At 50.5% G+C, this 14,780-nt stretch overlaps 7 protein-coding genes across 7 annotated transcripts; 4 read left to right on the plus strand and 3 right to left on the minus strand.

The window, feature by feature from the left end:
• The first annotated feature begins 4,524 nt into the window (after window positions 1-4,524).
• On the plus strand, window positions 4,525-5,271 carry LOC100495870 (histone H1B). Its single transcript, XM_002940831.4, has one exon. It carries the CDS (start codon window positions 4,564-4,566, stop codon window positions 5,218-5,220), a length of 657 nt encoding a protein of 218 aa, XP_002940877.3. The 5' UTR covers window positions 4,525-4,563; the 3' UTR covers window positions 5,221-5,271.
• Window positions 5,272-6,038: 767 nt separating this feature from the next.
• LOC100487139 (histone H3) lies at window positions 6,039-6,533 on the plus strand. Its single transcript, XM_031904317.1, has one exon. The coding sequence runs from the start codon at window positions 6,069-6,071 to the stop codon at window positions 6,477-6,479; it is 411 nt and encodes a 136-aa protein (XP_031760177.1). The 5' UTR covers window positions 6,039-6,068; the 3' UTR covers window positions 6,480-6,533.
• Window positions 6,534-6,852: 319 nt separating this feature from the next.
• Window positions 6,853-7,348, minus strand: LOC100496752 (histone H2A type 1). Its single transcript, XM_002940837.5, has one exon. It carries the CDS (start codon window positions 7,301-7,303, stop codon window positions 6,911-6,913), a length of 393 nt encoding a protein of 130 aa, XP_002940883.1. The 5' UTR covers window positions 7,304-7,348; the 3' UTR covers window positions 6,853-6,910.
• Window positions 7,349-7,646: 298 nt separating this feature from the next.
• On the plus strand, window positions 7,647-8,092 carry LOC100496181 (histone H2B 1.1). Its single transcript, XM_002940833.5, has one exon. The coding sequence runs from the start codon at window positions 7,697-7,699 to the stop codon at window positions 8,075-8,077; it is 381 nt and encodes a 126-aa protein (XP_002940879.1). The 5' UTR covers window positions 7,647-7,696; the 3' UTR covers window positions 8,078-8,092.
• A 2,119-nt stretch (window positions 8,093-10,211) lies between these two features.
• Window positions 10,212-11,146, minus strand: LOC100496436 (histone H2B 1.1). The gene has a single exon (XM_002940835.5). It carries the CDS (start codon window positions 10,875-10,877, stop codon window positions 10,497-10,499), a length of 381 nt encoding a protein of 126 aa, XP_002940881.1. The 5' UTR covers window positions 10,878-11,146; the 3' UTR covers window positions 10,212-10,496.
• A 77-nt stretch (window positions 11,147-11,223) lies between these two features.
• h2ac16 (H2A clustered histone 16) lies at window positions 11,224-11,796 on the plus strand. The gene has a single exon (XM_004919276.4). It carries the CDS (start codon window positions 11,263-11,265, stop codon window positions 11,632-11,634), a length of 372 nt encoding a protein of 123 aa, XP_004919333.1. The 5' UTR covers window positions 11,224-11,262; the 3' UTR covers window positions 11,635-11,796.
• A 389-nt stretch (window positions 11,797-12,185) lies between these two features.
• On the minus strand, window positions 12,186-12,672 carry LOC100496027 (histone H3). Its single transcript, XM_031904319.1, has one exon. The coding sequence runs from the start codon at window positions 12,648-12,650 to the stop codon at window positions 12,240-12,242; it is 411 nt and encodes a 136-aa protein (XP_031760179.1). The 5' UTR covers window positions 12,651-12,672; the 3' UTR covers window positions 12,186-12,239.
• Between the last annotated feature and the right edge of the window lie 2,108 nt (window positions 12,673-14,780).

Genomic DNA, 14,780 nt, shown 5'->3' on the forward strand with positions numbered 1-14,780 from the left:
GAAAAACGTGAAGTCACTGAATGAAATCTGATTGGCTGTTGTTGGCCCCACCCACTTTTTCTACCCTCGGGCCACAGTTATATAGTAAAACCCACTGTGCAAAGTTTGGGGACCCTGGATGTAATAATGTCTGAACGGCAGCAATTTACATTTCCCCACTGAAAGTCAACGAGTGACATCTGATTGGCGGTTGGTGGCTCCGCCCACTTTTTCTAACCTGGAATTGCAGTTACCCAGTGACTAACTCTGCAAAGTTTAGGGGCCCTGGGATTAATAGTTAAAGAATGGCAGCAGTTTAAATTTAAACCAGTAAAAGTCAATAGGTAAATTGTGATTGGTGGTTGGTGGCTCCGCCCACTTTGTCACTGGGTGACTTCGACTCAAGTTAGAAAAACAGTGGGCACCCCGGTGTTATTACTGTGAGACTGGCAGCAGGTTGGATTTCTGCCAAGTCAATAGGTTAAATTTGATTGGCTGTTGTTGGCCCCTCCCACTTTGGGGGCGTCCAACAAAAGTCGCTATGTCATTCGGGGTGACCCCATGATTATGTTATTCAAGTTTGGGGGGTGCAGCTTCAAAGCTGTAAGTGCGGCAGCAGTTTAAAAATCTTCCCTGTCAAAGTCAATGGGAAAATTGGGGGGTTCGGAGCGGCGCCACAAAAAGACGGGGGGCAGGATCGCTTAGAAAAGCACAAGCAGCCTGCTCCGCTATAGGGCGAAGATGTGTGGGGAGTCTGGGTGCTGTACCCCTAAACCTGTAGGAGGAGTAGTGTTTAGAAATAAGTGGTAGAACAGTCGAGGGGGGAGTAGAAGCCACGCCCACTGCAGAGCACAGGGGGGGGAGGAACCTGGGAGCAAATTCCTTAGGATTTATCAGTTCATAAACTTATGTTGTGGGGCAATGTATTGGGATTTATTGGGGAGCAACATGGCGGCAGTGATTGGTTGAGTGGAGTGAGTGCTGATTGGTTCCTATCCTACAGTGCTGCTGCCCCCCTGCACAGCCTGGGAAAGGAGGCAGCAGGAAGTGGAATAGATGGGCGGGGCTAGTGGGGTTTTGGTGGAATTTCTCAAAAATCAGTTCGAAACACAACATTTTTAAAGGAGACATATCCTATAAACATTCTGAATGTACCAGGGAATTATACTCCTCTAGATATAGAAGGATTGTGCTTAAAGTTGTGTTTCTGACTGATTTATTGAGAAATTCCCCCAAACCCCACTAGCCCCGCCCATCTGTGCCACTTCCTGCTGCCTCCTTTCCCAGGCTGTGCAGGGGGGCCGGCGGCACTGTAGGATAGGAACCAATCAGCTGCTAGGCTGACCTGATAGGGAACTGAAGCCTGTCTGTGCTTGTGTGACTGCAGGGCTGTGATTGGCTCTCCCCCTCCTACTGTGTTTCTGGCAGGGACCGTTAGGACACGCCCACCCCTCATGTGAAACCCAGACAGGGACCTGAGAGGATCTATAGGGAGCTCCAATAAAGGGGCCATTGTTACAGATAGGGTTAAACGACCCTGCCCCCATGGCTCAACAATAATGTAACTGCCAGAACCAAAACAATTAGATAAAGATATCCCAGCAGTAACAGCTCTAAATAACGGAGTGAGTGGCGGCTCTGAGAAGAGCCTTTGGGTTTATATCGGTTTATGAGCAGATTCAGCCCCCGAAGCCGTAGAGAGTGCGGCCCTGGCGCTTGAGAGCGTACACCACATCCATGGCGGTAACGGTCTTCCTCTTGGCGTGCTCGGTGTAGGTGACGGCGTCCCGGATGACATTCTCCAGGAAAACCTTGAGGACCCCCCGAGTCTCCTCATAGATGAGGCCAGAGATGCGCTTGACTCCCCCTCTCCGTGCCAGGCGGCGGATGGCGGGCTTGGTGATGCCCTGGATGTTATCCCGCAGTACCTTCCTGTGCCGCTTGGCGCCTCCTTTCCCCAAACCCTTCCCGCCTTTGCCGCGTCCGGACATATTTGGTTATAATCAGAGCTACTGACCAATTGTACGGGAGCGACATTCCATTGGTTAAATCCCGCCCACAAATGTTTGCTAATGATTGGCTCGGTGACATCAGCTGATGTGTTTGAATCCAACTGGGTAACGGGAAAGGTTCCTCTATGCGGAGACTCTCCAATCACTGAGCGCTGCGACCCAAGCTCCTCCCCTAAATACTCAGCTCGTCAGTTCTCAGTCGCGTCTCCAAAGAGGAAACTTGTGTAGAGGGAGTTCATTCTTTGACTTGTGGATTTTGATTGGTTACCAAAATTGTTCTTATGTTTTCCCTAAATCAATGAACAATTACACCTCGGCTTAAATCAATTCATACTGCTAAGTTTCAAATACAGAAAGAGCTTGAGGAGTGCGAGGATAAATACAAAATACAATGTATGTTCTTTAGTAACCGCCAACACTGCACCTAAGCGAGCTCCTCGCTGCCCCTCACTCTCTCACAGAATATCTGGGTTGGTCTTGGGCGGGAAGTAGTGTTTTCATAAAAGGCGCAAAATGAAACCGGTTTGTACAGCAGCGCCATCGTGTGGCGGAACCAAGGGAGCAACTACTCGTATATACTCGAGTATAAGCCGATCCGAATATAAGCCGAGGTACCTAATTTTACCTAAGAAAACTGGAAAACTGTATGGACTCGAGTATAAGCCTAGGGTGGGCTTACATAATATTACATGATGCTGAGAAGTGCATGATGCCCATGACTAGACAGACCCAAAAATCTCTTTGGAGTGAAGCATCTGGCACATGAGCCTCCTGGTGCACAGCCCTGAAAGTGGATCTACCTACCAAATCTTGCACCAAGGGGTCCAGCTTACGTACTAAGTGCATCAGGGTAGACTTACAGTTTGTGCAGGTTCACAGGGGCCTTGTGCAGCCATGGAAAAGCCAGGTTTGCCTGCTGTGCCAAAGCACTGGGGTGCAATACACTGCAGGCTGAGTTGCTCTTTGGCTGGGAGCAGCCACTTAAAAGTTAAGGCACAGTTTGGACAGCTCTTTCTCAGTCCGGGTCCTGAGTTCTATGCAACCAGTATTAGAAGGTGGTTTGTTGCTTAGCAACCAACCACCACCACGGAAAACGCAATGGGCTGCTTGTGCTGCAGCTTAGCCGAGGAGTAGCGGCGGGTGTTTACTGTAGGCTGGCAGCGGGGCTGGTTGAAGCTGCTGGGGACCGAGGCATAGAGATGTAGCGAACTGTTCGCCGGCGAACTAATTCGCGCAAACATCGGGTGCGAACTTTTGCCGATGTTCGCCATTTTGGGTTCGCCGCGGTTTTTTTTGCGCCTCGGTTTTTTGCCTATGCGTTTACATAGGAATAGCTTGCGGTTTTTTTTTTTTTGGTGTTTTTTTTTTTTTGGTGTGTTTTTTTTTTTTGGTGTTTTTTTTTTTTGGCGGGTTTTATTTTTGCCGTTATTTTTTGGCGGTTTTTTTACAAAGTATTTTTTAGATACATTTTTGCTTGATCTCCCCCCTGCATGTCACTGCCCAGGTCGTGGCACCCTTTAAACAACTTTAAAATCAGTTTTCTGGCCAGAAATGGCTTTTCTAGGTTTTAAAATTCGCCTTCCCATTGAAGTCTATGGGGTTCGCAAAGTTCGCGAATATTCGCGAGTTTTGCCGAAAGTCCGCGAACATTTTTGGTGATGCCTACCGAGGCACATGCTCCTCTTGGTCACAGTGTCCGGATTCTGGAGATTGTCCAGATGAGGGATCGTAGCGGTACAGCGCGCACAGCGGGGGTTGGGCGTGTGAGCGGTACTTGCGTGCGGAATCTGCCATAGGAGCGCACGTCAAAGGGAGGTTTTAGCGGTACAGCGCGCACAGGCAATGAGGGGGTTTGAGGGAGGAGGGGTTGGTGGCGGGGGTGCGTGTGGATATGCACGGGATATACATCTTATCCATATACGCGAGTATAAGCCGAGGGTGACTTTTGGAGCACATTTTTGGTGCTCAAAAACTCGGCTTATACTCGAGTATATCCGTTATATATGTTATAAATGTTATTTATGTTCCGAGTTCTCCGCTGTTTGTGGGGGAGCGGGTTTAGCGCCAGCGCGGGATTGCGCTCATTATACGCACTCACAGCTATTCTACCCCAGGAACGGAAATCCTACAGCCTGCAGTGAGGCGGGAACTGATATTGTTTTTATAATAGAAAATGTACCCGATGTGCGAGTTTATAAAGAAAAAATCACGGGAAGAGAATATTTACATTTAGAAATAAAGTTCTATGTGATATATTTTAGCGCCTTTCTCTATGGGGCGCAGAAATAGTAATAACCAACCGAAACGGGGAATTATTTTCAAAACTGGCAGATTTAGACTTAAACATTCCTAACCAATCAGAGGTGAAAATTGAAATTACGTCTTACAATTTCATTAGTAGTTAGGAAACGGAAGCCCCGCCTATTGATCCGAGTTCCCTCTCAGGTCCGCCATACCCCATATAATGGCGAGGGTCGGCCAGCTGACCAATCAGAGCAAAGAAAGGCTGAATATAAAGAGGCTCCGCAGCTGGAAACCAAAATACTTTTTACAAACAGAGTTCGGGGAGAGAATGGCAGAGACTGCAGCTGAGACCGCTCCGGCCCCTCCCCCGGCTGAAGCCGCCAAGAAGAAGAAGAAGCAGCCCAAGAAGGCGGCAGCGGGAGGCGCCAAAGCCAAGAAACCCTCCGGGCCCAGCGCGGCCGAGCTCATCGTGAAAGCCGTGTCCGCCTCTAAGGAGCGCAGCGGGGTGTCCCTGGCCGCTCTCAAGAAGGCTCTGGCTGCCGGAGGCTACGATGTGGAGAGGAACAACAGCCGCCTCAAGCTGGCTCTCAAGGCCTTGGTCACTAAGGGGACTCTCACCCAAGTCAAGGGGAGCGGAGCCTCCGGATCCTTCAAGCTGAACAAGAAGCCGCTGGAGAGTAAGGAGAAGGCGGCCAAGAAGAAGCCAGCGGCGCCCAAAGCCAAGAAACCAGCGGCGGCGGCAAAGAAGGCGCCCAAGTCCCCTAAAAAGCCCAAGAAGGTCTCGGCAGCAGCAAAGAGCCCCAAGAAGGTGAAGAAACCGGCAAAGGCCGCCAAAAGCCCCAAGAAGCCCAAAGCGGCCAAACCCAAGAAGGTGGCCAAGAGCCCGGCTAAAAAGGCCGCCAAGCCCAAAGCTGCCAAGAGCCCGGCTAAAAAGGCCGCCAAGCCCAAAGCGGCTAAAGCAAAGAAGGCCGCTCCTAAGAAGTAATGTGGCCCCGGGGCCCCAGCGCATTGCACCAAAGGCTCTTTTCAGAGCCCCCACCTCCCCCAGCAAAAGAGCCGGTAACTTCTGTCGCTCTGTAGTAGCTCCGCCCCCATATCAGCCCCACGGTTACTGTGTATAGTTAGGGATTGGGATGAGGATAATAAAGAAGCTTTAGGTTTCCCCACACTGACTGCATTTACTGTACCGGTTCTGTCTATTTCCAGCGAACTGAGGCTGCGGGTACAGAGCCGCTTGGTGACTGTTTCTTTATACAACAGCGCCACCTAGTGGGGATTCGCAAATTCAACCTGCAGATCTGGGTCCCTGGCTGTTAGTTTCGCTGATTGGTTTTGCCATTTGCCGCTTGAGGGTTATTAATTCCCAGCGAGGGAATGATTTCTGCCTCCTGTTTGATTTGTATTTGAATGCGACTGTATCTAAACCTCCCCCACTAAGCAGAGGTTATTAGCGGCACCACAGCCCGGGGTTGGGCTCAGCGCTGAATGGCACCGAAGTATAAAGCCCGGGAATGGAACTCCGAGATGTTCTGCCCATCTAGCGAGTGAGATTCTGGGAGCGGGAGAGTCGGGCGGAATATTTGAAATCGCTGAGGGTTTTCTCAGAGCGATGGGAAACGAAATGAAGGTCGAGTTTGAAACACTGAAAGCAGCCAATAGTGCAATAGAATTTAGGCGGGATTTCTAGTTGTGAAGCTGATTTGCTACTCAGGGAAGAGGTGTGTTTATAAAACTGACCAATCACAGGGAGGCAGCGCCGATAAATAGCGAGTTTAGCCAGACTCTGGGACTATTCAGGCTATTTTCTTCAGGAACTAGTGTTCCTTTCTCGCTATGGCCCGTACCAAGCAGACCGCCCGCAAATCCACCGGAGGGAAAGCTCCCCGCAAGCAGCTCGCCACCAAGGCAGCCAGGAAGAGCGCCCCGGCCACCGGCGGAGTCAAGAAACCTCACCGTTACCGGCCCGGCACAGTCGCTCTCCGGGAGATCCGCCGCTACCAGAAATCCACCGAGCTGCTCATCCGCAAACTGCCTTTCCAGCGCCTGGTCCGGGAGATCGCTCAGGACTTCAAGACCGACCTGCGCTTCCAGAGCTCAGCCGTCATGGCTCTGCAGGAGGCCAGCGAGGCTTATCTGGTCGGTCTCTTTGAGGACACCAACCTGTGCGCCATCCACGCCAAGAGGGTCACCATCATGCCCAAGGACATCCAGCTGGCCCGCAGGATCCGAGGCGAGAGGGCTTAGATCCAACCCGCACAGCCTCCCAGCAGCACAAAGGCTCTTTTCAGAGCCACCAAATCCCCAATCAAATCAGCTGAACACACAGTGTAACAATCAGCAGCATTTTTATGGGGGGGAAGAAATGTGAAAATTCGGCTTTTAACCCCACTCCTAAAAGGCGCAAAACCCAACCAAAATACTATTGTTGGGACAGGAATCCTGTGAGTAACGTTATCCTTATGTCTGTATCCCGCCACATATATTTATCCTGTAACAAAACAACCCCCTGTGCGATGCAGCTGTATATGGTCGGCTCTGAGAGGAGCCTTTGGGTTTATGAGCGGATCAGCAGTCAGATTTACCCATATGTGTCACACAGCCGTGTTTAGATAATGTGAGTGGCTCTGAGAAGAGCCTTTGTGTTATTTGATGCTTAGAGTTCATCGTTCGGAGCGTTACTTGCCCTTGGCCGGCTTGGAGCTCTCGGCTTTCTTGGGCAGCAGCACGGACTGGATGTTGGGCAGGACCCCGCCCTGAGCGATAGTCACCCCTCCGAGCAGTTTGTTCAGCTCCTCATCGTTGCGCACAGCGAGCTGCAGGTGCCTGGGGATGATGCGGGTCTTCTTGTTATCCCGGGCAGCGTTCCCAGCCAACTCCAGGATCTCAGCGGTCAGGTACTCGAGTACTGCGGCCAGATAGACCGGAGCTCCGGCTCCCACCCGCTCGGCATAATTGCCTTTCCTCAGCAAGCGGTGAACACGGCCAACTGGGAACTGCAGCCCAGCCCGGGATGAGCGGGTCTTGGCCTTAGCCCGAACCTTGCCGCCTTGTTTGCCTCTGCCGGACATGATCCCCAATACAACTCAGCTACAAAGAGATAGAAGAATGTAGCGTTATTATTCCCAGTACTGGGTTTAGTAGGCAGCGTAGAACACACCTCTCCTCTCTAATTGGGTGAATTCTGGTACAGCCAATCACAATGGGGTTTTAGGAAGCGCCAATAAATAACTCTAAACGCGTTCCTTCGTTTTCTTTTCGATTGCAGCCAATCACACAGACGCTTTCTGGAACACCAATCCGTAGCTGTAGATGGGAGGGTTTATGCCATGTGACACAAACCGACCAGTTACAGACGCAGGTTCCGAGTTCCCTTATTTGCATGGGAGGCCTATAAAAGCAGCAGCCAGGGAGGAGGGGAGAACAGTTTTCTCGTATATCGGAAAGCGTTAGGATAGTTGATCATGCCTGAACCAGCCAAGTCCGCTCCAGCCGCGAAGAAAGGCTCCAAGAAAGCGGTGACCAAGACCCAGAAGAAAGATGGGAAGAAGCGCAGGAAGACAAGGAAGGAGAGTTACGCCATTTACGTGTACAAGGTGCTGAAGCAGGTGCACCCCGATACCGGCATCTCCTCCAAGGCCATGAGCATCATGAACTCCTTTGTCAACGATGTGTTTGAGCGCATCGCAGGGGAAGCCTCCCGCCTGGCTCATTACAACAAGCGCTCCACCATCACCTCCCGGGAGATCCAGACCGCGGTCCGCCTGCTGCTGCCTGGGGAGCTGGCCAAGCACGCCGTGTCCGAGGGCACCAAGGCTGTCACCAAGTACACCAGCGCCAAGTAACTGCTGCCCCATCTCCTGCCCTACTCCCAGCAACACAAAGGCTCTTCTCAGGGCCACCCACCTCCTCCCTATAAAAGCTGTAGACTGTCTTTTTATATATATATATTATATTGCAGCATTGGGAAACATTCAGTTGCGAGTTCAGCGCAGTTACACTGTATTGTTTCTACACAATTTCTGCCCCCACCAGTTAATGACTTGATACAGTGTCGAAGACAGACGCTCCTGTGTAGCGATTTGGTTGTTATATGACAATCCCATCCGGACACAGCGAGTAACTACAGACTCAGCGCTTTCCCAGCCGCAATGCATTGGGTTCCCCCCAGGGAGGCCACATAATACATAATGATCGGGGTTTGAGGGGAAGTAACTAAGGAAACCGATTACTGTTTATTAGTAGAAAAATCTTTATTTCTGATATGAGGCCGATTTCAGGGCGGGAAGATTTAGACCAAACAGAAGGGTGAGGTCCGGGAATCAGCAGGGGGCGCTACTGCCCTGGGTTTGATGGACAAAAGTTATTTTGTCTTAGTCTCCTTCTGCAAAAACGGCTTCCGATTGTAACACCGGGGGAGGTGGGATCCCAAGCGGGACAGTAACGGGTCCGACCCCCACGGTGACTGCACATATCGGTACTGGGTTTTATCTCCTGTTCCTGCGCCTTCAGCAAAGTGTTCAACCGGTTCCACCAAGTATTTTAGGAAATTTACTGTATAAGAACAAATACTCATTGGCACAATATGAATGGGGGGAGCTAAACAATCGCTTATGGAATAGAGTTTATTAGGTGCTGCCCCAGTGTGGGATGAACTACTAGGGACAAGCACTGAGGAGCAGCAGCTTAGAAACCTGCCGATCATCCCGTGTGTTTTCCTTCTCATAGAAGTACCGGCCCCATTATACATAATGCTGGGGATAAAGAAATCAGTCGGTTTCTCAGCTTTGCCCCGGCGCAGGGTCAGAGAAGCCCAAACATTTAGGCAAATAGTAACAGCTCTAAATAACCGAGTGAGTGGGCGGCCCTGAGAAGAGCCTTTGGGTTTATATCGGTTTATGAGCAGATTCAGCCCCCGAAGCCGTAGAGAGTGCGGCCCTGGCGCTTGAGAGCGTACACCACATCCATGGCGGTAACGGTCTTCCTCTTGGCGTGCTCGGTGTAGGTGACGGCGTCCCGGATGACATTCTCCAGGAAAACCTTGAGGACCCCCCGAGTCTCCTCATAGATGAGGCCAGAGATGCGCTTGACTCCCCCTCTCCGTGCCAGGCGGCGGATGGCGGGCTTGGTGATGCCCTGGATGTTATCCCGCAGTACCTTCCTGTGCCGCTTAGCGCCTCCTTTCCCCAAACCCTTCCCGCCTTTGCCGCGTCCGGACATTCTCAAACTGACTGAGTGAATTAAAATGTAGGAAATTCTTCCTGCAGTCTCCTTTATACAGATGGGGAGGACCTGAGAGGGAACTGAGTTGGTGGGCGGAGTTTGGCGCATAATAATAAATTGTCCTCAAAAACAAGTCGATTAAATAAGTCCCGCCCATAGGTTACTTCTACTGATTGGCTCAGTGAGATCAGCTGATGGTTTCAAATCGCCCGCCAAGTAAGCGTCCGTTGGGCGCAAACACAGTATAAGGGGAAATAGGAAAGGTCTTTACTGGATTGAGACGTCACTTATTTAAATAATTATTTCATATGAATCAAAGTTCAAGTGATACATTATAACTGACTATATACAGTAACTGGACAGCAAAATAAAAACCTCAAAACGTATTTGCTGAATGAACTCAGAAATCAATTGCAGCTCCAGTGACGAGGTTTATTGAACCCCAGAAAGCAACATTGTGTCCCTCCCTGTTACCGGCAGTGCGACTGTATCAGCCCCCCCGGGATAGTCACCCCCCTGCCCGGTTATATCTTGTACAGGAATCTTCTCTGTGCGGGGACCAACCACCAACGCAAATGCAATAAATGCGCTAAAATAACTTCTTGTCCACGGATATCAGATTCCCCTCACCCAGTGTTATGGCAGTTATTATACGGCTCTAAATCCTACTCTCCAGCCGCGTCACTAAATATTAGTTTCCCCCTGCGATACTGCGACTGGGCCGGACACTGACCAACCTATGGGAGCGTATGTCTGTGTGTGGGGGGGAAGAGTCTATGGGCTAAATAAGCAAGTTACAATGGAGTTTATCAATTTATTGGCAGCGAACACATGAAACTGAAAGCTGTGGAAAAAGTTTAGAATAGACAGTTGAGAGATTTGTTACAATTCAGTGACTATAGGGGCGGCTAAGAGGGTTTATGAGCGGATCAGCAGTCAGATTCAGCCCCGTATGTGTCACACAGCCGTGTTTAGATAATGTGAGTGGCTCTGAGAAGAGCCTTTGTGTTGCTGGGAGTAGGGCAGGAGATGGAGCAGCAGTTACTTGGCGCTGGTGTACTTGGTGACAGCCTTGGTGCCCTCGGACACGGCGTGCTTGGCCAGCTCCCCAGGCAGCAGCAGGCGGACCGCGGTCTGGATCTCCCGGGAGGTGATGGTGGAGCGCTTGTTGTAATGAGCCAGGCGGGAGGCTTCCCCTGCGATGCGCTCAAACACATCGTTGACAAAGGAGTTCATGATGCTCATGGCCTTGGAGGAGATGCCGGTATCGGGGTGCACCTGCTTCAGCACCTTGTACACGTAAATGGCATAACTCTCCTTCCTTGTCTTCCTGCGCTTCTTCCCATCTTTCTTCTGGGTCTTGGTCACCGCTTTCTTGGAACCTTTCTTCGGGGCTGGAGCGGACTTGGCTGGTTCAGGCATGGTCACACCGCTGCTTTCTAACTACAAACTGTTCTCTCCTCCTCCCGGGCTGCTGCTTTTATAGGCCTCCCATGCAAATAAGGGAACTCGGAACCTGCGTCTGTAACTGGTCGGTTTGTGTCACATGGCATTGAATTCTCCCCTCTACAGCTACGGATTGGTGTTCCAGAAAGCGTCTGTGTGATTGGCTGCAATCGAAAAAAAAACGAAGGAACGCGTTTAGAGTTATTTATTGGTACTTCCTAAAACCCCATTGTGATTGGCTGAATCAGAATTCACCCAATTAGAGAGAAGAGGTGTGTTCTACGCTGCCTACTAAACCCAGTACTGGGAATAATAACGCTACATTCTACTATCTCTTTGTGCTTGAGTTGTATTGGGGATCATGTCCGGCAGAGGCAAACAAGGCGGCAAGGTTCGGGCTAAGGCCAAGACCCGCTCATCCCGGGCTGGGCTGCAGTTCCCAGTTGGCCGTGTTCACCGCTTGCTGAGGAAAGGCAATTATGCCGAGCGGGTGGGAGCCGGAGCTCCGGTCTATCTGGCCGCAGTACTCGAGTACCTGACCGCTGAGATCCTGGAATTGGCCGGGAACGCTGCCCGGGATAACAAGAAGACCCGCATCATCCCCAGGCACCTGCAGCTCGCTGTGCGCAACGATGAGGAGCTGAACAAACTGCTCGGAGGGGTGACTATCGCTCAGGGCGGGGTCCTGCCCAACATCCAGTCCGTGCTGCTCAGAGCCACTCGCATTATCTAAACACGGCTGTGTGACACATACGGGTAAATCTGACTGCTGATCCGCTCATAAACCCAAAGGCTCCTCTCAGAGCCGCCCAATACGCACAATAGAACTGCATCGCACAGGGTTTTTTTTTTTTTACAGAATAAATGAATGTGGCGGGATACAGACATAACGTTACTCACAGGATTCCTGTCCCCACATGCTAACAATAGTATTTAAAGCCGAATTTTCACAGTTCTTCCCCCCATACAAATGTACCGATACAAAGCACAAATAGTGAGATTAATTCAGCCGATCATGGGGCAGTCACTGCGGTTGGAAGTGGGGGGGAGACCTGTATGAATCGGGCAGTTATGTGGCTGCTGCTCGTTCCAATCCCTAATTAGGAGTTGATTATAATGGAAGGAGTATTAGTAGGAAAGACTGCGGGATGAATAGAAGTAACTGACAGTAAGGAGGCAGCGCCAGGGGGAAGCCACATACAGTGAATGAGCAGCGCCCGGTGTATTACCCACATCCCATGCTGCTGATTGTTACACTGTGTGTTCAGCTGATTTGATTGGGGATTTGGTGGCTCTGAAAAGAGCCTTTGTGCTGCTGGGAGGCTGTGCGGGTTGGATCTAAGCCCTCTCGCCTCGGATCCTGCGGGCCAGCTGGATGTCCTTGGGCATGATGGTGACCCTCTTGGCGTGGATGGCGCACAGGTTGGTGTCCTCAAAGAGACCGACCAGATAAGCCTCGCTGGCCTCCTGCAGAGCCATGACGGCTGAGCTCTGGAAGCGCAGGTCGGTCTTGAAGTCCTGAGCGATCTCCCGGACCAGGCGCTGGAAAGGCAGTTTGCGGATGAGCAGCTCGGTGGATTTCTGGTAGCGGCGGATCTCCCGGAGAGCGACTGTGCCGGGCCGGTAACGGTGAGGTTTCTTGACTCCGCCGGTGGCCGGGGCGCTCTTCCTGGCTGCCTTGGTGGCGAGCTGCTTGCGGGGAGCTTTCCCTCCGGTGGATTTGCGGGCGGTCTGCTTGGTACGGGCCATAGCGAGAAAAGAACACTAGTTCCTGAAGAAAATAGCCTGAATAGTCCCAGAGTCTGGCTAAACTCGCTATTTATCGGCGCTGCCTCCCTGTGATTGGTCAGTTATATAAACACGCCTCTTCCTTGAGTAGCAAATCCGCTTCCCAATTAGAAATCCCGCCTAAATTCTATTGCACCATTGGCTGCTTTCAGTGTTTCAAACTCGACCTTCATTTCGTTTCCCATCGCTCTGAGAAAACCCTCAGCGATTTCAAATATTCCGCCCGACTCTCCCGCTCCCAGAATCTCACTCGCTAGATGGGCAGAACATCTCGGAGTTCCATTCCCGGGCTTTATACTTCGGTGCCATTCAGCGCTGAGCCCAACCCCGGGCTGTGGTGCCGCTAATAACCTCTGCTTAGTGGGGAAGGTTTAGATACAGTCGCATTCAAATACAAATCAAACAGGAGGCAGAAATCATTCCCTCACTGGGAATTAATAACCCTCAAGCGGCAAATGGCAAAACCAATCAGCGAAACTAACAGCCAGGGACCCAGATCTGCAGGTTGAATTTGCGAATCCCCACTAGGTGGCGCTGTTGTATAAAGAAACAGTCACCAAGCCGCTTTGTACCCGCAGCCTCTCAGTTCGCTGGAAATAGACAGAACCGGTACAGTAAATGCAGTCAGTGTGGGGAAACATAAAGCTTCTTTATTATCCTCATCCTAATCCCTAACTATACACAGTAACCGTGGGGCTGATATGGGGGCGGGGCTACTACACAGAGCGACAGAAGTTGCTGGGGGAGGTGGTGGCTGTTTATTTCCCCTTTAGTTGCCTCCAGATCTCATTGTGTGACAGTATCCGGGGTAGTTATTCCTTCAGAATCAACTCTACTCAACAGATCATTTTTTTATCACAATAATTTATTTAATAGCTTATCACTTGTCATCTGTATCAATATATGTAACAGGTTTATGGGTAGGGGGTACCCCAAAATGCTCTGCTACTCTGTATTACTATGATCCAGAGCCCAGCACCTCCCTGTAGGTATTTATTGTATTAGACTTGTAGCCCCAGGGGGGTCCTTGCTTGATATGAAGGGTTACTATACTGATAAGCACACAGCATTCACTCTCTCCCAAATGAACAAATAAAGAGTAAAGAATACTGATACTCACAGAATAATCCATTTATCTGTTATAAACCCTGAGCCGCTTGGTCAGTATACAACTAACCCTCCCTAATCTCCTCGTCGGAGCCCTGAGCAGCTCACTAACTCACTATTCCAATATCTGACCCAGCACTCACTACTATGCGGGGTCTACCTCTGCCCAGGCCCCATGGAGCTCTTCTCACCTCCCTCAGTGAGTGGGGAAAGAAATAAAAGCCAGAATTAACTTGGGCCTTTTTTTTACCTTGGAGAAACCGGACTCCTTCTTTGCTAAGGGAACTACCCCCCCCCCTGCCATCTTTTGTGCAATGTTCAGGGGTTTTGTTTGCCTTTAGTCTCTTGGAAGTATATTTATCAGGCTGTGTAAAAAGTGGAGTGAAGCATTACCGGTGATGTTGCCCAGGGCAACCAATCATAAATTAGATTTCGACAGTTAGAAAACCAAAGCAAAGCACCTGATTGGCTGCTCTGAGTAACTGGTAATGTTTTACTTTTTACACAGCCGGATAAATGTACCCTTTGACACTCGCTATACCTGAGGATGTTTCCTTGCCCGCTCAGTAGTTGGTTACTGTACATAAGGAACGTCACTTCCTATGAAAAGGTTCTTCTCTGTTTCCCGCACGCTGGGGCCCTAAGAGCCAAACCCTTGTACCTTCCCTGTGTTTGTTCGGCCCAATAACTCAGCAGAGACCATTCCATCCTCTTCTCACCTGGTTTTTGTGGGTCAATAAAAATGAACCATTTCTATGGGAGGGTTTATAGGTCCCTTCAGCCGACACCCCCTTAGCCTGAGTGGCAGCAGCTCTTCCAATCACATTTTACTTAAACATACTGTATAACAGGTTTTGTTGACAGCCTGAGCACTTCATGTCTGGCCACAGTAACTATTTTATCCACATCAGATCTTTCTAATCCCCATAATGCAGGATGGGCAGATGGGCAGAGTTTCCAGCTTTAAACCAATTGTTGGAAGGG

Source organism: Xenopus tropicalis, chromosome 6 (genome assembly GCF_000004195.4).
Source record: "Xenopus tropicalis strain Nigerian chromosome 6, UCB_Xtro_10.0, whole genome shotgun sequence".
Classification (NCBI taxonomy): domain Eukaryota; kingdom Metazoa; phylum Chordata; class Amphibia; order Anura; family Pipidae; genus Xenopus; species Xenopus tropicalis.